The 24,988-nt window shown below is 38.4% G+C and overlaps 1 protein-coding gene across 1 annotated transcript in view; it reads left to right on the top strand.

The window, feature by feature from the left end:
• The window catches only part of WLS (wntless Wnt ligand secretion mediator), a 108,359-nt gene that overhangs the window by 14,308 nt on the left and 69,063 nt on the right, over window positions 1-24,988 (top strand). Inside the window, exon 2 of the mRNA XM_011994999.1 lies at window positions 24,305-24,577. Within this exon, the coding sequence (XP_011850389.1) occupies window positions 24,305-24,577 (273 nt within the window). The remainder of the gene's footprint in view (window positions 1-24,304; window positions 24,578-24,988) is intronic.

Below are 24,988 nucleotides of genomic sequence, written 5' to 3'. Positions count from 1 at the left end.
AAATGAGTTCTTAGAGGTAAATCACCCACCCAGGGTCCTCTGGAGGCTGGCACAAAAGGTCTTTGCCTGCTGTGAACCTGGTTGTACGGGTTCAGAGAAATGTAGATGATTCCAGTTCCAGACTTGGATGTACAATTTCTTGTTTGAATTTAAAAGCCCATGACTGGAAGTAGGTGTTTTTGTCCCCTCTTAATATCTATTTATATTTTTGAACAAGAGTAAAATGATGTTAAAGGAATTAAAAACAAAGAAAAAGAAAAAAAATGCACCATTTCGATACAACCATTCTATGTTAATATTTTATTCTTTCCCCTTCTGTGATGGAATATTTCCAATTTTCTATAAAAGAAATGTATAAGCCTACTTAGCAGAGGCTCAGAAGTTTATTGTGTATGCTGCTTCTACCAGTTGGGTGTTTACTTTGGAAATTCAGCAGTCAGTTCCTCTTCTCTTCCTTCAGTACTCTTCTCTGATACTTAAGATTGTGGTTGAGCCATTGAACCATGGGAAATTCATTTTCAAAATCTGCTTAATTGCTGTGAGACTTTTAATTTGTTCTGGATGATGGTGCTAATGTCTGGGAACTGGGACTGAAGCCCTCCAAAGTTGTTAATTTAATCAACCGCTGTGCCCTTGCCATGCCTAATGAAGCGGGGGGCAGGGGGTACCAGACCTCTCTCACAAAGGGGCTGGGTTCCTCCTGACCACCTTGTCAAAGATAAATAAGAGGGGCCCCACGGTTAGGTTGAACACTTGGGGCAAATTACCAGAGTGTCAGCCCACGTTATCCAAAGCCCAGGGTTATGCTTCCCAAAATAATTACTGAGTAGGTTTCATGTAGGACCCCTGAGTTTTAAGGCATGGGTTTTGTGTGCGTGTGTTCACACCTGCTAATCTGCAGAATTCTTTAGTCAGTTTGGGGTTCTGTTATGGCTTTGTCCATAATCTGTAAGATCATAAACATCACCCCCAGACTATTGATGTTCCCGTTAACCACTGAAGTTTTCCATGGCGAGACTGGTGAAAGCTTGCTCTGTCCTCATGATAAATTAGCTTGTTTATTCCTCTTCTGCTTATTTCTATCCTGCTGTTGGTTAGTGTAATGAAGCAGAAGTCCATTGTATGTGTTCATTGGGTAGCGATCCTCTGGCACCAAAGGGGGTAATTGAGTAGAAAGGCGGAATGCTGTTGGTGCATGGGAGAAGTTAACACCACATGAGGTCACCAGGCTTCAAGCTTTAATCAATGTGGACACAATGCAATTGAGATTGTGAAAAGGGTTTGTTTATAGTGTGAGAGTAAGGGTCAGTAGTTAATTTGAAATGCTGTAGGTGTGTTTTCCTTGAACCAAGAAGGTACAGAGCATGTGTCATAGAGGACTGTAAATATCCTCAAGGGAGGGATGTAATTGGGGTGGTGATTTAAAAAGAAGGGCATTTAAGAACTTCAGTGTACTTCTTATTGCTCTATCCATGTTTTATTTAAATTTTTTGCCATTTTTTAAAATGAGGAGACTGTAGAAAAAACAGTATGTAAGTCTATGGTATAAAAGCACAGCCCTACCAACAAAGAACTTTGTCCTTTTCAGCAGTGGTTTCCTTTGGGAAGATATTTGGAGTGCTATAAAATATTGCTAATAGGAATCCTGTATACTAATTCTGAAAGAATGATGACTCTCAGAAGTTTATATCTTTAGGATTTGTAATTATTGAGGCTTGAATTAAATAATATGAAAACCATTAGCCCTCTACTTGTTCATGCTGTTGCCTTTTTCCATCTTAGGGCTCCAGTCTGTAAAGTGTGCCTGTCTGCTTTTTGGATTAATTTTGGTATTTCCCCCCATTATTACCTAAGTTTCAACAGCTAGAAACACCAGCTTCAGCCAGTTTGAATGTAGAGAGGGCCTGCCCTTTTGCTGCAGAGAAACTTTGCAAACAAACATCTGGTTTTCTGAAATGACTGCAGGGAAAAGAACATGAGGGTTATGGAGGAGCCAGAGGTTTGCAGTGAACTCTCCCATGCTTTGTTGTGTGTTTGTTAAATCTAGGTAATGCATTGATATGCCTGATACCTCACATTTGTATAGTGCTTTTATCCTTCTTTAAGGTACTTTAGTAGAAATCATCTTATTTGATCTTCCTAACAACACTCTAAGATAGGCCAGTTCTCCAAGGATATTTACATTTTAAAGTTATGAAAACTGAGATGGGGAGTAACTGTTTGTGGTATGTTTTGTTTGGCAAGGCAGTAGCTATGTTTGTGGAGGGAAGAACTCTGGGGATTTGAATATTAATTGCTACATTATGATAAGTTGAAGAACAAGAAAAAAGAGTAGTTTTAAAAAATATGAATTATTTGTGATACAAATCACTGTGTACTGGCCAAACGTTCCTTTTTGAGCTCTCTTCCAGGACAAGTAAATGCCAGTTGTGGTCCATCTTCTTCACCTTCCTCTGTGTAGCAAGCCGTTCCCATAAACAGTTGTTGATTATGTCTTTACATATTTATTCAACACATTTCAGCCTGCTGAGGGTGTCCAGATGTTTTTCTCTTTCCCCGGGCGGAATCTGGGTCTTTAGAACCCTAGGGTAAATCTTAAAGAAGGAGCCAGGGATTGCTGAGGAGATGAGGGTGAAACTAATTTACTAGGTTTAGTTAGTGAATGATGCTATTTGCTGCCCACTTTATTAATTCTTCTGTGTTGTGCCTTTCTACTTATTTAAGCCATGCTAATAAACATGCATTGAAAGGTCATTTTTAGTGTCAGTATGATAACCCATTGTATGGATATAATTAAATTGCTCAATCTATTGTTGGACATTTAGAATAATTCCAGTTTAAGGCTATTATAAGCAATACTGGAGAAACCTTCTTGTATTTAAATTCTTATTTAAATCCTGTATTGTTTTCTTAGTAAATTCACTTCTGTGAATTTATCTTAGGTAAAATGAAATGCACATTTTTAAGGATTTTGATAGTCAGTGATAATCATATCACCCATTAGCCAAATCTGGGAGTGTCTATCTCTTTGCCTGTTAGCCAGTACTAGTGATTACTTTTATTTAAAGAATGTTTCCCAGTGTGCTGATAATATCTTATTCTTTTAATTTACATTTCTTTGATTGATAGTAATGGTAAACCTCTTTTCATGTGCTTACTGGCTACATATATTTTTATATGACTTGCCTGGTTGTTCCTTTCTTTTAATATACTATTTTCAAAGTTGGATCATCCCAGTAATACAACTTCTTGGAGATTAGGAAAAGAAGAAAGATTTATTGGGAAGGATGATTGGTGTTTTTTGGCTGCCCAGTGTTTCACCTATTTGTTTTGGCAGCAGGATCTGCCTGAATCTCCTTTGTGGAACATTTTTTTCTCCACTCTCAGTGCATGTGGTTTAAGAGAATCTTCACTTCTGATTCCAGTGATGGACATGTGACCAAGCCAAGCACTAGCCACAGTGGATTTATGTCTCAAGTTAGTCTAATTAGAGTGAACTCTGAGACTTGTGTGGAGGCTACCAGGAAGAGATGTCCTCTTTTTCTTACTGAATTTGAACTCACAGAATATAAGCCTGCAATTGCTGGAGTCTTTCCAATGAGGCCTGAGAATGAAGCTAATAAATACAGGGTAGAATTCAATGACTGTAGAGAAGTGAGATCTGTTGACATAATTTGATTTCTCAAAACAACCACAAGAAGACTGTTTTATCTCTGGATATTTTTCAGTATCACCTTACTAATTTAGTTTTTGCTGAAGGATCTTTGAGCAAGGTTTCCTGTCTCTTACAACCAAAAGAAACTGATGCACGTGTTATGCCTTCAGTTTAAAAATAAGTTGGTGGAACCAGGTGCAGTGGCTCACGCCAGTAGTCCCAGCACTTTGGGAGGCTGAGGTGGGCGGATCACCTGAGGTCATGAGTTTGAGACTAGCCTGGCTAATATGGCGAAACTCATCTCTATTAAAAAATACAAAAATTAACTGAGTGTGGTTTCACATGCCTGTAGTCCCAGCTACTTGGGAGGCTGAGGCAGGAGAATCACTTGAACCTGTGAGGCGGAGGTTGCAGTAAGCCGAGATCACAACACTGCACTCCAGCCTGGGTGACAGAGCGAGACTCCATCTCAAAAAAAAAAAATAGTAAGTTGGTGGAGGCCACTGCTGCACTGCAGAGTATATCTGGATGGTTATTGTGATGAAATAAGTCTTCTGTAACAATTAAAGAATAAAATAAGTTATGGAATCACCCTCTGTTAGGCAGCTCCTCCAGAGCAGTATTGGAAATGGGGTGTGCGTGTGTGTGTGTGTGTGTGTGTGTGTGTGTGTGTGTATGTTCAGAGATCACTGTTGAGCACCAAGTAGCTGGTGAAGATCATTAGTGACAATTCCTGGAACTTGGCCAGGCTGCTGGCTTTGAAGCAAAGCTCATTGCAACACGTGTTCCTGCTGGGCTGGATGTCTGTGTGAAATGGATGGCAACAGGATGTCCCAGCAGCTGAAATGAAGATCCTGAAGGCAGAAGAGAAGCTTTAATGACTGCGCAAGCAGAGCAGTAGTGCTGGGGATGGTTGGGAAATTCAGTAGATGTTATGATGACTCGAGGTTTCTTCGGGACATCTAGGAGACTGTGAGGCAGGGGAAGCAATGAGCAGCACACGTTGTGCAAGTCCTGAACTAGGTTAGCCATGGGCTGCAGAAGAAGTAAACACATGAATTTTGCCCTCCAGCAATTTAAATTTGGGAAGACAAGATCCATAAAATAAGACAGTTTGTTGTTAAGGGCTAAGTTAGGGGAAATAGACTAAGGGTTCTAGGCATTTGTTAGATCAGATAATTTTTTTTTTGATACATAGGGAGTTTGGAATGGGCCTTTAAAGTATGGGATGGTCATCTGAAACACAACTTTATGTGCATAATCCAAGACAAGATTCATCTCACTCAAGGTGCTAAATTAATAATGAACTTAATGCAGAAAGCCATGAGCAGAGTATCAAGAGTTCTGGCTCTAGCCCCATTTGTCTCCTTGGTATATCCTTGGTATATCACTGGATCCTCATGCTTCCTCTTGTCTTTTTTTTTTTTTTTTGGAACAAAGTTTCACTCTTGTTACCCAGGCTGGAGCACAATGGTGCCATCTCGGCTCACTGCAACCTCTGCCTCCCGGGTTCAAGTGATTCTCCTGCCTCAGTGTCCTGATTAGTTGGGATTACAGGCACCTGCCAGCACGCCTGGCTAGTTTTTGTATATTTAGTAGAGATGGGGTTTCACCATGTTGACCAGGCTGGTCTTGAACTTCTGACCTCAAGTGATCCAACAGCCTTGGCCTCCCAAAATGCTGGGATTACAGGCGTGAGCCACTACGCCCAGCCTTACTTCCTCTTGTCTTTCTAAATGGACCTGGTAATGCTTTCCTTTGGCAAATAAAAACAGAGGCATGTCTTTCCTCAAAACCAAATATGGTTGGGCTTTTCCACCCATTTCTTTTCTTCCTTATTAAAAGCACTAAAATAAATCTTCAGAGATGTTAGGTTACCTATCATTAGAAATTTATTTTAGATGATGATTAAGGTATATCTTAGCTCTTAGCTAAATTCTGAAGAATACAAAGAGACACAAGAGATGATAATCTGTTCATTTGTGGTGTTACTGAAACAAATCACTGGATGTGAAATTAGTGAATTGAGATCTCAGTATGGGAATCTACCACTTGCCAGCTATGAGACCTAGTCTCGCTTTTCCTGTCTCATCTGCAACCTATAGATCTGAAGGCTTACATAAGATAATTATATGAAGGCATTTATCTTTTGGACTATACCAAAAACAGATAAGGTGGAACTATTTAGCTGAGTAGATAGGCATGACATATATAAAACCATCATTAATAAAATAGAGCAGTATAAGATGAAAATATTAGGTAATATTATTTGAGTACTTAGTATGCACCAGGCAATGTAGTAAGTATTTTATGTGCATTATGTCAACCCCTGACCTGGTAGTGTTGGAACTAAAATCTTCATCTAACTTGCTATTTTTATGTTTAAAGATCTAGAGTAATTGAAGGATCCTAAAAGCACTGATTTGGACCTCCTTAACTTGTTAATTGTATTTTCTTTTAAAACCCTCTGTTGTAAAAGTAATGGAATTTGGGGGATAAAACCTGGAGGTGGCTGTCAATTGACCAGAAGGTTTACAAGTACCCATAAGGACTGGCATTGTGTTAGACATTGTGGGCAAATTCATTCAGCTCTGGGCCTCCGTCTGTATTTCCCTTTGTGAACTCTTTTGCTGAATGTCCCATCATCCTTTGTCGAGATGAGGTCCTGTTCATCCTGTCTGCTTTCACGACATAAATGTTTTAGGAACTCTCCACAGACTGGCTGGATTGTCTGTTGGGGCTGTGAACAGATTGTGTGGGTGATGAGACAAGTAGGAAAAGACTCAGCGATCAAAAAAAGGGGGAAGGAAAGCTTTTTCTCTTTCTCTTAGAATGGAGCTTGGATACAAAGGGTACTTCGTTAATCATGCCTCCTTTGTAATCAGAATGGGGGAGGTATTTTTTTAAACCACCACTATTTTGTCCTCTGTCTCATCCAAGTTAAACCAACTGTGCAATAGCTGATCGAGGGGTTAAAAATTTCCCAGATGCAGCCAGGCAGAATCAACTTCACTAGATAAAGGAATCGTTTGATGGTGATTTGAAAGCTGTCAGGTGTAGCACCAGGCTTCTTGCAGACATGGCACTGGCCTGGTAGGATACCTATGTCCAGGATCCACATGGTGGCAGATTTGTGATTAGATGATGAAAATTTCATGAGTGGTGAGAAATGGGGAAGACATCTATAAGACTTAGGGGTTTTGGTGAGTTTAGAGGATTCAGTCACTTTGCACTATGTCCCTAGAACAATCACTGAACAAAAATCCAAGCATCTCAATTTACTGAACAACCTTGGGCAACTTGTTTAATCTTTCTGTACTTGTTTTCTTAGAAATCAAAGAAGGGTAATAATCTTTGGTGCCCACTTATTGGGTGTTGTATAAAATAATGAGATTGTAAATGCTTCGAGTGCCCTGGAGATGAAGAGATAGGGAAAATTCTCTTAGGTGTTCTTCATGCTGAATATGGAAAGATGAATAGGCTTTTGTTGTTTTTTGAGAAAAACCTGTCATTTTTTTCAGCACCTTTTTTTTTTTTTTTTTCTTTTACAAGAGAGGCTGTGTGCCTCAGTAGAGGTTGACTTTGTAACAGTTTTATTTTCCTGGACAGGTCTGCAAGTTTACAATGTGGTTGGTTTTCCAAGAGAAATGTTTGGGTTTAGACCTGTCCTATCCATTCACTAAATCTGGTGGTGAGATGTTTTTAATGAATTGTTGGTGTACAGCAAATAAAGAGCAATGAAACAAAAGATAGTTTTAGTGTTTAGAAAAGGACTAATCAACTGTTACTCTAACTATCCCCTAGCTGGATGGTTGCCTATTTTCTTTTTAAAATTAAATGCAGTCTTCAGGCCAAAGCAGTGGGAGGTGGCGGTACATTCCAAGAAAGAGGCATCAGAGTGTCTGAGGGTTGGAAGACAGCAGAAAGCTGCTTGATCGTTGGTGGGTTTTTTTCTGTTTGTTTCGTTTGTTTTTGGTTTTACCCTTACTGCCTTATCCCTTGATCATCTATTCAGAACAGAGGGGAAAAATCCTCCACAAAGTTTCTCCTCCCCTTGGTTTGTGTCACCTAAACAACATTTTCTTCCCAGGTGAGATTGTAGTTTACCTCTCCTCTTGTAGTGATGAGCGGCTGGGGCTTTCTGCCCATTGGACCTTCCATTTGTCTGTCTTCAACAGGGAACCCCAATTTCCTAATTCTCTGGAGAAACAGAGATTTTGTTTGGGAAGGGGGCCTGGGAATTTGTTTAGCCCAGTCTCACCCACACTGGGTCTCCCAAGAGAGATGACCTTCCTGTCAGCATCTTTCTATTTTAGCGACTTATTGCTCTCTAGATAGCTTGTTTAGCTTTTCAATCCAGTTGGAACATTACGATGGTTAAATGTTCTTTATTATCATTCAGTGGAAAACTGGCATCCATGACTGCATTGCAATTTCCACTCACGAATGCTGGATTTTGCTTTTAGAATAACCTCGAATGTATGCTTCACTTCAGTTACACAGTAGCCTTTCAAATAACTGAAGATGACTATCATTCTCTCCTTTGACTTTCTCTTCTCCGGGTAAAATACCCCCGGTCTGGATGAGATTCCTGACCATACTTGCTATCCCTTTCTGGTGATTGCATTCCCAGTCAAGATTAAGTTTACCTCCGCTACCATGGCAACCAGCTACTGCTTGTTGTTTCTACTTAAAGGAAACCACCATTTTCCTGTTTTCTGTGGAATATTCATAATTCAAAAATCAGCTTGTCAATGTCCCTAGAACAAAGACATCCATACTGCTGGTGGTCCACATAGTGCTGAGATCACCAACCTCTACGACAGTCTATACACTGGACTTGCCATTTGAACTCATGTAACGTTGGGTAAATGTATTTCTTGTGTATGCATGCGTTAGTTTTTCTCATCAGGAGAAGCAGTGTGGCCTGAGACAGAGAGACTATGGACCTCAGACAGATTAGGTTCAAACCCCAGTTCATCCACTTATTGGCTGTGACCTTGGATGAGTTATTTTAATGTTTCAGGGCCTCATTTTACTCATCTCTGAATGGAGATAATAATATCTACCACTTACCTCCTTTTTTTTTTAAATGGAGTTTTGTTCTTTTTGCCCAGGCTGGAGCCCAGTGGCGCGATCTTGGCTCACCACAACCTCCGTCTCCCAGGTTCAAGCAATTCTCCTGCCTTAGCCTCCCAAGTAGCTGGGATTACAGGCATGCACCACCACACCCAGCTAATTTTTTGTATTTTTAGTAGAGACGGGTTTTCTCCATGTTGGTCCGGCTGGTCTCAAACTCCTGACCTCAGGTGATCTTCCCGCCTCAGCCTCCCAAAGTGCTGGGATTACAGGCGTGAGCCAACGTGCCCGGCCACACTGACTTCTGTATAAGAATGAAAATCACCCTATTAAGTCCCTAGCACAATGCCTAGCACATAAAAAATATCCAACAAATGGTATATAATTTCTAAATGACAGCCTGATGCAGTCAGTGTAGCATGAGGCAAACTGTAATGGTTATGAATTATTGAGAACTTGGAATCTCTGTAGTTGGAAACTCTGAAAATGAAGTGTTGTAGAATGGGTTGATGGAGTATGAATTTTTATTGTATGCCTGGATGATTGGGGTAAAGCAGAGGTTCTCCACAAGAAGCAGTTTTGCTCCCCAGGGAATATTTGGCAGTGTTTGGAGAAGGCTTCCCCCAGCCACACCTCCCCTGAATTTGCCAGCAGTGGGGATGAAGATGCTACTGGCAGCCAGTGGGTTGCTAAATATCCTCCAATGCACAAGCCAAACCCCTGCAACAGTTACTCAACCCAAAATGCCATTAGTGCAAAGCTTGAGAAATCCTGGAGTAGAGGGATGGGGCACCAGGCAGCCAAGAATAATAAGAGGAAATTGGTAGGTGTAGATCTCTGAATGTGAGAAGCCCAGAATTTGGACAAAATATTAAAATAATATGATGGCCCAGTGCAGCCATATCTCTAACCTTATGCATTCTAGACCCACACTCCTAACATGCCTTTCTAAGACATCAGTCCTTTCAGTATTCCCCATGTCATGTACGAACTCAATAAATTTTGCCTAACATTTGCATGATGTTTTTGCACCTCTCTTACTTTCTTATGTTGCCTCTATGGAAGACATAGCCTCTTTGGTCCAGTCTCCAAGTAGAGATTCTGTCAGAAAAACAGGCAGTCAACCAAAGGTGAATTTAAAGTGACCTAACAACTTCTGTTCTTTAACTGTCAAGGCATGGTTAAGGGGATATATAATCTCTAGCAGTACTTCTAGCAATCCCCATTTTATTTCCCATCTGCTTTGATGTTTCTAACGTGTCTCTTCCAAAATCTCCCCAACACTGCCGCTGGTAAACCACCCACCCCCACTCCCCGAGTTCAAGCCCATGTCTTCTACCCATCCCCTGTCTTTTGATTGTGCATCATGAAAACTCAAAGAATCCATCTAGCAATAGTTGAATCCTCATCATGGGGCAGGTGAGGGGTTGTGATAGAAGAAGCAAAACCAGCATTCTCTTTATCTGAAGAGAAGAGGGGAAAGGGTAGCAAATACCCCTGTCAATAGTTTTTGCTCTGCCATAATTATTTTGTAATAATTTTTGAAGAGAATTGTGAAAACAAAGATGTTATAATCCCATTTTTCTAAGGATAAAACCAAAGGTTAATTCTGTGTTCCCTCAAATAACAGGCTGCTTACAACATTCCTGGGATGTTTCTCAGGGATATCTTAGATGTTCAAGTTAAACTTCTTATAGAATCATCTCTGGTATTGGGGCTGTTCACTGATAGGTGAGGAGAGCCCCTGTTTTTAACATCAAAGATGCACACCTTCTAGTTCCTTAAATGTTGATGAACACACCTCTCAGGGCAGGAAGACAGAACAGAGAACATGGAGTAGGTCTTCATCTCCTACCAGATTCTAATTCTTCTCATTTGTTGGCAGCACTGTTATTATCAGCTAACATTCATTGAGGCCTCACTATTTTCATGGTACTGTATAGGGTTTTTATATTAATCATTTTATCCTCAAAATAAACTTATGGGGTGAGTACCTTTAGTATACTTTTACAAAAGGGAAACTGGCATTCTACAAGGCTAGGTAAGCTACCCCACTAAATTGCTAGTGAGTAACAGAGTTGGGATTTGAACCTGAGCTGTAGCTCTTGGTTTTAATTTTTCTTACTCTCTTTTTGTAATTGCCTTCAGCAACATAAAGAACCGTTCCTGTGAAAGTAAGTCCCTTGCTACCCTGTAGTCATTGTTTTCTCTTATGACATACTTTTTGTAGAGGGTAATCAGGGTAAATTTTGAAATATATTAGGAACCAAGCAGTTTAAATGAAAATCTGGAAGAAAGTTATAAATTGATTTCATTAGCAAATTTTGTCAATGGTCTCTTGGCTTAGGGAAGTGTACGCTATGACTTTCATTTCTTCTGAATAATAAATAGACTTAGCTCACTTGGGCTTATTTCTATCATCCTAAAAAATAGAGACTGGACATGATCCAAATTATTTCATTGTATTGGAATGTCTTTGTGTTGTATTAGACTGTGAGTGTACGGACCACTGGCTGAAAGCTGGAGTGGAGTTTTTTGTTGTTTTCCCCTAAAGACCTTTATTATTATTGGATTAGACCTACCTTCTCATAGTATAAATTATGGGGGTATAATTCACTGTGCTGAATACATCAGTATGAAATTTTACATATGCAGTTGGCTGTAGCTTGTCCTTGCTTTTAGGAACAGTTCTTTGATCTCTCCAGCTGTTGGAAGACAGAAAACACTCCGAACACATTCAGATCCCAAACAGTAACAGAATGAGAGTAGGACCATTAAGATCTGTTCTTCTAACAGATGTGAAAGTATAAGGACAAGGAGGGGAGGAGGGGCCTGATAGAGACAGTCTGAACTCTTGGAATATAAATTGACCCTAATTTGAAGGAACTTTTTTTTAAAACTTAGAAGAGTGACTTTCATCATAACATAGAGTACATATATTCTTTTTAGAATCCCACAATTGCTGAGTTAAAAGTGCTTAACAGTTTAAATACTGCCTTTTACAGTTGAGAAAACTAAGGCCCAAGATTGATTGAATAATTTGCCTGATTAATATCATATCCATTGCTAGAACCCAGCAATCATGAGTCCTGGGATAATTCATTCTGCCAAGATTCTTATGCTCAAATTTGTAGTAGTTCAGGAATAGCAGATCAACTTGTGGCCCAGAATCGAAGCTCTAAATATTACATATGAAGAATGCTCATAGAATAATAATGATAGCAAAGACCCTAAAAGTCACCTTTCCATCCGTAATCGGTGCTCAAATGTCCTCTGCATTCTTTGCACTCACCAAGTGTTAACTGTGGAGCACCTCCACTCACACAGGTGCCAGCAGCTCATTTTCTTCAACTGGTGTGGTGAACTGTGGGCCAGTTTGATTTTATGGATCTCAGATTTCCTTCCTGGGAACTTGCAAGATTGGAATCACCCAGGCTAAATCTAATTCCTCCTCCACATCTAGTCATTCACATATTTGACATTTTATCTTCAACCCTTCATACTAAGCCCCCCTTTTAAACAAGCTATACACCTCCAGCTTCTACAAATTCTACCTGTGATATGACATATCATTCATTTTTCTTTGATTCCTGTCTTAGTGAATGACATCACTCATCTGCCGCCTATGCAAGAAATTTGGGGACATCCTTGACTTCTCGTTTACTTACATCCTATGTGAATCAACAGGGACAGTAAATTGTTCATCCTACATTGCTCTTTCCTCTAGTAAAAACTGCCCCTGCCTGTCATCCTTCTGAATCTCTGAGTCACCTCAGGACTTCTGATACTGTCTACACTCCACTGTTCCTTCAACACGAGAAGATTTTCACTGTTTTTCTTTACTAATTCTTTGAGAACTTTCATATGTGATTCATTGGGGCAGAGAGAAAAAAATCATTTACATCTCTGGGAAGTAGTACATATGTGCAGCAGAAGGTTCCTTTGCCCAGGTTTCTGTCTGAGACTGTTTTGTAGTTTTGATCTCAGAAGTAGAATATTGATGCTTTTAGAAGGGAGTGTTTGCTTTTTCTGTGGTAGGTATTGTTTAGAGGGTGTTAAAGAAATGGCCAAAATCTTCCCTACATGTGTTCTTAAGAATGCAGATTTTGTCATAAAATCTTCAAACATGCAGTCATTAGTTATATACACTAAAGGCTGAGATGTGAACATTTTATCTCATTTTGTCCCCCATTTGCTTTCTATTCATTTAGGCCTTAAAACCCTCAGGGCAGTGTGGAAGAAGGTAAATAACTGTAAGTCCTGGCTTTGAGAACCTGTTTCCAGGAACTATGCTGAACAGCAGTTATCTAAACATGCTTCTGCAATATTAATGTTGGCCACAAACCCTTTGGGAGCAGTTTTTTAGAAAAATTACCATTTTTTTTTGTTTGCCTAGTATCTAATTTCTTTTGATGTGTAAATTACTTTTCTTGTTGTGCATTGGGTTATAGTTTAGGAAAAGTTCATTTTGATCTTCAGAATTCAGTATTTCATTTAAATTATTGCTTGACACAGATCTGGAAGAACCATCATAAGTATTTGTAGGAAGTGAGTCTCTGTTGAGCACATGTGTGTGACCTTGGGAGGGTGGCCTCATGGAAGGCAGCTCTGGCTTCTTCCTAAACTATCACTGAGTGCCAGTCTAAATGTACTTTGATACAGGCAGGACAAGGATGAATCCACTATGGCATTAATCCACTATGGCATTACTAAGCAGTGGGCATTTGATAAAAGTTTGTTAGTTACATTGAGCATAACTTACATTAATATGTTTATTATGACACAAAAACCATATAATAAATAGTTCAATTCTGGTCTGGAGGACTTGCATGTTTAAGTTTCTGTGCTTAGTGGCACAACACAGAATAAGATGTGGTCCTTCCCCCTTGGGAGCTTATAATTTTGTAGGGTTCAGAAGTGATGCCTGCAAATAAAAAGAACGCTATAATAAAGTCATAGACCAGGTGATACTGGCACGAGAGGAAGTAAGGATCTTTTGTCAACTGAAGGAAAATCGGAGGAGGCCTCCGGCTGGCACACTATAGACATTTAATAAATTGAATGAAGGAGAGATGGCCCTTGAGCTAGAACCTAAAACTGATGAAATTTAAAATACTTAATAATTGCATTGACTATTTAATTTTGTGATTTCAATGTTTTTTAAAAAAATAATTCCTAAGATTGTGAATGTTACAACTGCAATTTACCCTTAAAATGTACCTCTACCCTGAATTCTAGGAAATTTGCAAATTACAAGGGCCTGTGTTTTCTTTGAATAATCAGGGAAGGAAATATGATTATTCTTGGCATTTGTGAAATTTCAGATAAAGACATTAACAGGTCTTATTTTCCCTTAGCCTTAACTTACAATGTACAACACTAAATTTTTGACCATTCAGAATGCCCTGTACTTTAATTGCTTTTATCTGTTTATCTGGAACTGGTCAGAAAACAGAAAACAAATCAATAAACTATGTGCAGCTCTTTGTTGGACCTTAATTTCTCCATTCCCTGGCATACGATATGCATGCATAGGAGACTTTATCATTTTGGCGTGACTGAGAGGAACTTAATATTCAGTTCAGGCTCTTGCTCTTGTCTATCCATTTACTTCCTGAATGTTTCTATGGATGAGGAACCCACCCTTTCCTGAGTCAAACTGTGCCATTTTTTGCCTACCTGAATTATCAGTAATTCTTCCATAGGTTGCTCTGGAGTCAGATTTTCTCTGACTTGAATCCCTGTCTCTTACTATGCGTGTAAGTGTTATCATAGACTGCCATGGCATCGCTGTGTTCCTGAGTCAGATCTCTAGGCTAACATCCTTAACACTGCCTACCTGCAATATGAAGTAATAACCAAGACCCGGTAAAATGGGGAGAGTATCTATTAGATTCAAGGGAGTTTAATGCATTTTTAGGAGCCTATCACTCCATCATTTCTTTATGGAAATCTTAGAGGTACTCTGTTCCTGACTGTAAGTCTCCCAGACAAGCTATCTTGCTGGTTCCCTTTGTGTGACGCCCAGCCCAGTGCTGGCAGTGCCTTGCCTATGGAGCTTCAGCAAGCTACTTATGGCCACAGTCGTCTTCATTCATCCCTCAGCTCTGCACCTACCTCAGGTAATCTGAGATTGCTAATAAATAGTGAGCATTAATAAATAAACAGATAGTTGTATTGGAAAGGAGCATTAGATATGAAATCAGACCTGGCTTCCAGTCCTAGCTCTGCTATTCACTGATGAGACAAAAACCACTGATCTTCTGAATATGCAATGGTGCTAATTATGTTAACTTGTTTACTAGGCAGATTCAACAATTATGTATGTGAAAGTACTTTGCAATTCACATACTAGTTGTGGTTCATGTTTATTATTAACAATAATATTGATAAAAGAATATATGTAATTTATGAATAATAAATGTCTGATTATCTTAAATAACAAATGTTGGAAACTTGTAGAGTGTAACAGGCACTTTAGAACAAAGTCACTGACTGTTAATTTCGGTATTTTCTGACCCTAAAATTCCAATATAAACGTGTGCCCATGGTGAGCTTATTTAAGAAGGAGAGCCAGGTGTCCCCTTTTTTGTCACCTCCACCCCTACAGCTTTGCCAGAGCCACTTTGGGGGCCTCTACGGGGGCTCTAAGAGATTTCCCACACAAGAGCTGGTGCGCCCTCCGTGCTGGGTTTATGAAATCACAGCCCGAGGTAGTAAATTAAAGATGCTATAATTCACTTTCCATAGGTGGTCTTGGCTGCATTCCACAGTCTTTTGGCTGAAAGGTTGCTGATTTTGAAGCACTGGCCCAAAGTCAAAACTTAGCCCAGATGCCTGGCCAGCCGAGCAATGAGCAATAGCGTCAACAGATGAGCCACTGGTTTTTCTGTGGAGGTCTTTTGTGTTCCCTTCATATGTATTTAATTTTTGCTGTTTTGAGTATTTCTGGAGTGATGCAGAAACAGAAATTGCAGGCATTTTTCAGGGATAGAGAAATTTGTAATTTTATGTACTTCCGTCAGTCTTTTTGATTTAGGCTGTCTTTGCTGCAGGACACCAAGGGTGGTAAGGGTCAGTTTTTGGGTCCTAATCCAGGCCACCACTGGATTGCTACACCAATTAGCACATCTAATGATTGGCAGATTTTAGGAGCTAAACCGCTGGCAGGGCCCTTTCTGTGCATTTTATTATTTTTTCAAAAAGAGGGTAAAAAGACTGGCACCAATCTTAAGCCTAAAATTATTTCATGCTTACCACACCATTTCAAATACTATGGAAGAGTTTGGCTTACTGTCCCAAAGCACTCGAATTTTTTTCCTCTTGGTTCCAATGCTCCTCCATTCCATGGGATCCAAGCCAGGCAAGTAATGTAAGCCAAGTGGCGCTTGTTTGCCACGTAGATCCTGAATATAGAGAAATTCTTCTATTCTTCAAAGTTGTTACATCTTTGGCTCCACAACAATTGAGGTTGTAGGTGAAGCATTTAAAACCCTCATCTGCGTAAAATGTAAACATATTATTATTTTTTCAATATTTTTGAGTCAGAATGTATTATACAAGTGTTTGCTACAATTTTTGGAAATTTGCTGTCAAAATGTCTGTCATTTCATAAGTTTATGTTGTAGAGAACTATTTTTAAATGCTTGACTTTTGTGTGTATGGTACAAATTATTTTGCATTCAACTCTGCTATGTAGTATGTGTGTTTGTGTGTTTTGGTGGTAGTAGTTTAGTGTAAAGGAATGTTCTGCTGTATTTAAAAAAATTAGCTTTCCTAGAACAGATGTTAGCATAACTAACTACTGACTGAAAATGGCTGGCAAGAATGAATTTCATTTCCCTTAGCGTACCCCATTTTATGCACAAGGGCATAGCTATGATAATTCTAAAAATCACTTCTCCTGGTCTAGTCTCTGTAGACATACTTTCAGCTCTCCAGTAATTGAGATTGAATTGTGAAATAATATTTCATTTAGTAAGCTAGTAAGATTTAATGGTTATGGTTGAAATATAGGAGAATCTTCTCTTCAAAGTAGGTGGTGGAGGTAGCATAAGTGTCTGACTATTATAACTTCAGAGCAATTTCAGTAAAAGAATTAACACACTGAATCAGTTAAGTACTAAGTCAATTTAATGCAAATATTTGCACTTTCTTTAGCTGAACTTTTTGAAGAGCTCATTCTAATGAGCCGTCCAAAAACTTAGATAAGTGGTATGGCAGATATTAAGAAATCTTTTTAGGAACTGACTTTCAGTGAATGGTAAGCAGGATTGACTCGTAAGACCTCATAGCTCAACCAGTTAATATGATCTGGCCACTTAAGTTGTGCAGTATATTTCACATGTTTCCTTTTAACCAGAATTAAGGCTTTTGAGCTGGAGAAAGGTATGTGAAATGTCTAAGGAAAATCAATTGAGCATATTTAAAGCTAATTTCTAAATTTAGCTGAAGATTTTCTTAGGTTAAATAAGTACTTTGGGGGCATTTGAAAAAAAATGTAGTTATATAACAGGAATTCATCTAGTCTTTTTTGACACCTCTGTTCCCTTTCTCCCTCTTTTCTATCCTCCCCACCTTGATACATCAAAAAATCCAAAGCACACTCTGCAATTGCCCAAGGGTTTAAGTGCTCAATGTATTTTATATAAATTCTCATAAGGCAAGCAGAGATACTTAGATAGGTGCAGCTTAGAACCAATTTGGGCATATGCCTTTCAGTTCTTATAAATACCATTCATAGTGCAATGGAGGTTTTCTTTACATTACAAAGGAAAATGAATATTGAGCCATTCAACTTCATAGATCAGGTAACAGTTTTCGGAGCTTATATTCTTCAGCTATTGCTTCCAAAGTCTGGGGAGCTTATATTTCCCAGCTGTTGCTTCAAAAGCAACAGCTGGGAAAAAAAAAACAAAACAATAGCTGGAGAAGATAACTTTTGAAGATACAGACATAGACAAAGTAATTTGTAGTCTCTGCCCACCCCCGCCCCAACATTAACTCTGTTCTTTGAAATCAGCCCCAATTATTTTAAAAAAGTAAAGGCTAATAACCACTTCTAGTACCCCAAAATGTGTTATGGAACAAGATAGAGAATCAATAAAATGAAATTCTAAAATATAAATACATGAAACATTCACATTTTTACAGGTGGGGAGATGGTGCTGGGAGATTTTTAATTGAGATTAGGTTTCAGGTGTTAAATCAGCATCTCAGTAGGAGAAAGTATCTGCTACCAACTTTTTGTATGCTTTTAAATCAATGTGTATTGTTGTTCCTATCATTTTTGTTACATAAATTCTGTTGTAAAAATAAAATTCTCTAAAACATTCCTGAAATCTTTGACCATTTTTACTTAAAATCATTACTTTTTAAAATGGTGGCATTCTGATGATTAATTCTTATAACAGGAATTACCTTTTCAACTGGTCTATTCTCCGCATTCCTTCCCCTTGTACCCCACGGCAGATTATTCTTTAAATATCATCTTTGTTGCAAGGCAAACACTCTTCCTCTAATTTAGAGGAAGGCTATTATTACCTGATGATTGAGACTTCAAAGGCTCTTTGGGGCCATTTGTGGGAATAGGAGGCGGAGCTTCTTCATTCCCACCTGACCACCCTCTCACTTCCCCTTCTTCCAGCGATCTCTGGTCTGATCTTGTGGCTAGTTACAGGGCAGAGATAGGTGTCATAAAAGGAAACATTCCTGCCAAATAAAAGTTCTTTGTTATGTGTGAGTCTCTATTATTCCTTCTTTATGGTGTTCTATAGAGTACACCAGGGACTATTGGGAGCAGGGGCCAAGGCACTCCAGTAGAACTATACCACTGATTAGAAAAGGCAAGGGTGGACACAGACAGAGGTAAGAGTGGTACTGCAGTTTTCACCTGTTAAACGATCTTTTTAATTTTTAATATTCAAGCACAGATATCTGCAGAAAATATGATTGTTTTAGATGTTCTATGACCCAGCACATGTTCTACCTCTACCTCGGCACGTTCCCTCCTTGACCATCCCCCATTCTCCCTTGGCTATCACCTGCTGTCTTCCAAGGCTAAGCCCTGCCGACAGACACCCTCAGCTCTTTTTACAACTGGAGCATCCTGTGCAAAACTCTGTCCGAGAAATTTCCAATCAGGATGTAATTCTCTGTGAACTTCTCAGCCTCCCACACTAGTCTGTGAGCAACTGGGGGTCTGGGAGGCCCTTTGTCTCTATATTTAGTTAGTACGGTGCCTGCATGATAGTAATGCTCCTAGGTGATTGCTAAAGAAATATTCATTACTTGTAATAAAGCAAAGAAATAAATAGTCTATGTTGGCTTAAATGGAGACCATGTGTCATGTCAGCATGTTGTTTTAGTTTTATTTTAACTTTTCTAAGAAGCAACCAAGTCTTGTACCTTTCTCTGTCTAACTCTTAAATTACAGGTTCTGTAAGGAATAGGGGCTAATGATTTAACGTTGACTCAATTTTAAGCATGATAAATGCTAGCGGTTGGCTAGATAGTAATTTGTAAACTGGATAGCCATTTGAAGTGAAATAACAGGAAGCTGACTGGAGTCAATGAATATTCTTCCAAAAGAAGTACTACAGGTTTAGTCATTGTTCACTTACATTTTTATTCAAGGTTATGTTGTAACGATGACTGGATTTTTCCTCTCATTCTAGTGTATTCATTTCTCCCACCTCCCGAATATCTGACTGTTGCCTTTCTCAGGGAATTCAGGTTACATATAACATTCATCAAAATTATTTTTTCCTGAAATTATTTATTGTCTGCTTCCTTCATTATTTGTACGTTCCATATGTTGATGCCTATTAGGTTTACTCCAGCACCAGCAGTGTCTAGTGCATGATAGGTACTCAAGACAAATTTGGACAATATACTATGAGCCATAGTAATATGTGTAACTGAGGGACTACTGAATTTTCAAAGAGACTTCAAGTTGTGTTTGTGCATTTCTTCACAACCTTGAATTTGTTAGAAGTCTTATTGATTTCATATTACTTTGACATTAAATGTTGTGTAGAATCACATTTCACAATCTGTGTACTATAGTGGAAAAGTGGAGGCCAAAAATACTGTATTGAAATACAGACAAAGTAAAATGGTCATGTTTGATAAAAAGAACTGAATTCATAATGGACTGCCTTTTCGATGCATAGCTCATGGTTTTATAACCTCTGTGCATATTCTCAAGGCTATCTTAACCAACCATGAGTTAACCAGTTTACAGTGACTAGGCATATTCAGTTTTGGCCAGATTGTTCTGTCATTGAATTCGTCTGGTGTAGAAGTAGTTTTTGGTCCACTTGTTTTCAGTTAAACCTTATGCTATGGGTGGGTGGAGGGGACATTTATAATGTGTGCTGAGGCAGCTGGGTAATATTGCATTACTATCCTAGGAATACTGAGGAGTGGTTATTTTTAGCTTTCACCTGAGCAAACATGACTCAATTTGTTGACCTGAATCTATCCAGCCCCCTCTTGAATACACAAACTCTATTAATCCCTAGAACCACGCAAGTGACTAAGTAAGGCCTTCATTACAAATACCTGTTAGTTTATTGTGGCTTGTTCAAAGGTTGAAGATAATTTAAACTTCCTCCATTTAGCTCTTTTCTCTTAAAACAAAATCCCACACACTTAAAAAAAATTTAAAGACAGATTAAACTTTCTTTGATTCTAGACACAATTTGTGACCCATGTAGCTAATATTTTGGCTCTAGCTAATGAAAACACCTTCTATGGTAGGTGACCAGCTACCAGCTATAAGCTTTGCTTTTGGTTTGCTTGATAATGCTATCTACATAAAGAAACACTTGGGAATTCACTTTTAGCTGGAGTAGGACATTGCACTGAGCTGAAATATATTGTTGGGGGAACATTAACTGTCCATGTTTGAATATCAGGATATCTGTTTACTTTCTCAAGCAATACATATGTTTTCTCTTTTGAACACTATAAGAAAAATGCGAAATGTTGAATTATCTTCAGGTTTTGAAGTTATGGAAAACATTTTGAGACTGGGGACTGATTTATTAAAGTGAAAAAAATTGTGATTCTCATAGTATAGCTTGAGATGCACTTGAGGCTTCTCCAAGTTCACTGCCATGATATTTATGAAAATATTAGTATTTCTGGGATTTTTTTTCTTTATGAAAGAAACACTAGACTAATGAGAGAATGAAAATAATGCAGGCCCCTAAAAAGGCAGGCGTTCACTGCATTCATTAAAAATGCGGCCTTTGTGCCCGTAAAGTGTTCAGCTTCTCTGTTATTAAGTTTGGAATGTGGTTTTGGAGCTTCGCTGAGGAACTCAGCTAGTTATTTTTCGTTTTGGTCTGAGAAGTGAGAGACTTGTTTTTCAAGAAGGTAAAAAATAAAGAAAAAAAGGTTAGGTTCATTTTGGAAGAATAGAAGTTTTAAAATGTAGTCACTATTTTCTGCAGCAAATAGTCAGTTTGAGTATGTTAGCCGAAAATAGAATTCATGACTTTTGTCTCACTGTTTATTTCTCCAACCACATTAAAAAGGGTTCAGTTAAATGTGCCATTTGGCTTTTCTAATGTCAGTGGGCTATTTAGCTGAGTCAGGATAACCGAAGTTTGATTGACTCATATTTCTAAGAATAAGTCAGATGTCTGATTTTGGATGGATTCGATGTAAAGTCTTTGTGATACAGTTTTGAGTTTTAAAGAAAAACTTTCCTAGCAGGGGTTAGTGGCAACTGGTATTGCAGTGTTCAGCATTCTACATGAAGGATGTTCAGCTAGAGCTTAGTAGTGTTGAGTTTTCTGGTAAGTTTTAATAGGCATTGTCCCAACTTCTTGCAAACATAACATTTTACTAAAAATGTATCAAAATAGATATTTAATAGAATAGAAAAATAATGTGGATTCGAACATTAGAAGTGGGGCAGAATATTAATAATACACATTTTTGCCTCTTATATAACTTTCTGTTTGCTTTTCATGTTTCTCCATTGCTGTCTGATCTCTATTAAATAAGAGAGAATTTCTGCTTGGAATTTCTGCAAACATAATAAACCAAGTATCAGATGCACAGAAATACACGTATTTAAACCACACACATAAACCATAATTTATGACATTTTCTTTTAACTACTAACTTTCAAAGTTTTATAGATGTATATATTTTAAAATATACCAGTAGGACCCACATAAAGAAAACAATGAAAGTTTTAAAGAAATTTAAAAACAGATTGTAGACAATGGAGAAGCAAGTACTGTTCTTGGATGGGAAAACTAAATGCTGGGGAAGGATGCTAATTCTGTCCACATTAACTTATTATTATCTATTTATTTATAGATTTAATTTAATCCTCAATATCCTAGCAAAAAGATGTAAATTTGAAATGGATTGGGGAAGAGAGTTAATCTAGCAGATATTGATAAAAATAATCAACTTAGCCGGGCACGGTGGCTCACGCCTATAATCCCAGCACATTGGGAGGCCAAGGGGGGAGGATCACGAGGTCAGGAGATCGAGACCATCCTGGCTAACACAGTGAAACCCCGCCTCTACTAAAAATACAAAAAATTAGCCGGGCATGGTGGCGGGTGCCTGTAATCCCCACTACTCGGGAGGCTGAGACAGGAGAATGACGTGAATCCAGGAGGCGGAGTTTGCAGTGAGCCGAGATCGGGCCACTGCACTCCAGCCTGGGCAACAGAGCAAGACTCCATCTCAAAAAAAAAAAAAAAAAAAATCAATTTATAGAATTCAAAGCAATGTTGTGCTGATCCATGAATTGACAGTTTAATACATGGAAAAGAACAGATGTTCAGAAACATATGCTCATATACATAAGGTTAACAATGATATGATAAATCAACAAAAGGGAAGGTCTGTACAATAAACTATAATTTAAATATTTAAGAAATAAAACTAGAACCTTACCGCATCTCATAGCGATTTTCATATGGATCAACTATTTAAATATTAGAAAAAATGAAATTGCAAAAAATAAATAGAAGTCAAATATAGATGACTATTGAATTTTGAGATCAAGAAGGTCGGTTTCTCTAAGCACAAAAGCATGGGGGAAAAAACATAAAAGAGGGATTCCATATAAGATCTGGAACTTCTCTATTTGAATGTGCCATAAACAAATTTAGATAGCAGATGGAAAATTTAGGAGAAATTTCCAACAAAACATATTAGACAAATGATGATTCTCATTTATAGATAGCTTTTACAAATGGATGAAGGAGAAGTTGATTTTGGTGTATTGTGTGATTGACTATTTTGCAACTACTAACTGAAAGATTTTAATTATAAAGAAAATATATAATAGCTAATATTTTATACTTTTTGTGTTCTCAAGCACTACTCTGAATGCTTCAATATGTTAACTTGTTTAAAATATACAGTGACTTGGAAAGGTTGGTACTATTATTATTGCCATCTAAGAGATGATAAAACTGATACAGAGATAAGCTTAGTAATTTGCCCAAAACTTTCCTAGTGCGGATTTGCAGTGACACAACTAAAAATGAGAGAGCCAGGATTTGACATCAGACAGGTGGCCTCCGGAGCCAGTGTTATCACACACTACTCTGCTTTTCTAAGTGAATAAAAAGAAAAGACTACAAAACTAGGCATGATCTAACTATTTTATAAATGTGTTAATAGTTGTGTATATTTTAAAATTACACAATTTAATTCATGTGTAAACTTTTTATCTAATTATACAGTCATAGAAAAGACAGATGGTATTTTGACATTTTTTCAATAGTGGTTACTTCCCTCTAGTGGGATTTTGGGTAAATGTTGTTTTAAACTTAAAATTTCTGTATTTTCCAAATTATTAATATGATCATCATATAACCATTAGATAATCACAAAACAGTGTTTTTAAAGTTACGTATTTCAAAGTTGCTTTACTGTCTTGAAATGCATGGTTTATATTACTTTTGAAGTATCAGTCAGTGTTTGAGTTCCCATTCTCTGCTAGGTACCAAGCCAAGTGGTGGCCCCTAGTTCTTTATCTCAAGCAAAAGCAATATTGTACAATTTTAGAGCCAAGAGGAATCTTAGAAACTTGTCATTTTGTTTCTCAGATGAGGGTCCTGAAGCTGTTGTAGATTTAACTGACTTACCCAAGAGTCACTGACAGTAAGTTTTTAACCAGGCTTCGAATCCAGATTTGAAGACTAAGGTCTTCCGACTTTAGATACTGTTCTCTATGAAGCCCCAGAGCTTTCCAAGACCTCAGTCAGGTGGGAACTGTAGCACAGTTGATTTTTTTGTGACATTGTTTTGAAGTGCGGAAGTATAACTACACTGGTTACAAATGTATTCTTTCACAGCAGTTGAAAACATAATGGGAAGGTTCTCAGGGATACTGTTAGGACACCTCTGGAGGTCACTGAACGGCCTTCACCCAGATTTGGAAGATCCCTAAGTATTGCTGAGCCCCAGTTGTAGAAGGCAGTACAAAAACTGGAGGGAACACAGTAATGGAAAGAATATTAACCAGAAACAGTAGTTTCAGTAGATGGTTTTTCTAAAAACAGACAAACATTCTCTTTTCAGCTCCAGGGCCCACAACGGCAGTGTCCTACCTGTCGGTGAAATGTGTGGATGCCCGTAAGAACCATCACAAGACAAAATGGTTAATGCCTTGGGGACCCAATCAGTGTGACAAGATCCGAGACATTGAAGAAGCAATTCCAAGGGAAATTGAAGCCAATGACATCGTGTTTTCCGTCCACATTCCCCTCCCCTCCATGGAGATGAGTCCTTGGTTCCAATTCATGCTGTTTATCCTGCAGCTGGACATTGCCTTCAAGCTAAACAACCAAATCAGTAAGTGTACTCTCCTCTCATCCCTTTCTTCCCTTTGAGCATTGCCCTCTTTGGGTTCTTTTGGAGCCAATTCTAATAAAAGTAAAAATGATAATAGTAATAGCAGAGAATTATTGACTACTTACCAGGTACTTTCTGAGTACTTTACCTATATTAACTCATTTAATCTTCCCACCATGTTCCTTGAGGTAGTCTTATTATTTCATTTTAGAGATGGAACACTTGGGGACCAGTGAGGTTACTCATGATCTGAAGACTGGAGAGTGGAAAAGCTGAGATTTCTGACTCAGACAACTGCCCTAACCACCAACCTTCATCACCTCTCTAGTGTCACAGGGGAGTTCACCCCATTGGAGTGACTTGAGGGTTCCTGAAAGGTTGTTTTTTTTTTTTTGCTTTTTTTTTTTTTAA

This window comes from Mandrillus leucophaeus, unplaced genomic scaffold (genome assembly GCF_000951045.1).
Source record: "Mandrillus leucophaeus isolate KB7577 unplaced genomic scaffold, Mleu.le_1.0 Scaffold464, whole genome shotgun sequence".
Classification (NCBI taxonomy): Eukaryota; Metazoa; Chordata; class Mammalia; order Primates; family Cercopithecidae; genus Mandrillus; species Mandrillus leucophaeus.
The sequence above is the reverse complement of the archived record's forward strand: the minus strand, read 5'-3'. Positions and strand labels throughout refer to the sequence as shown.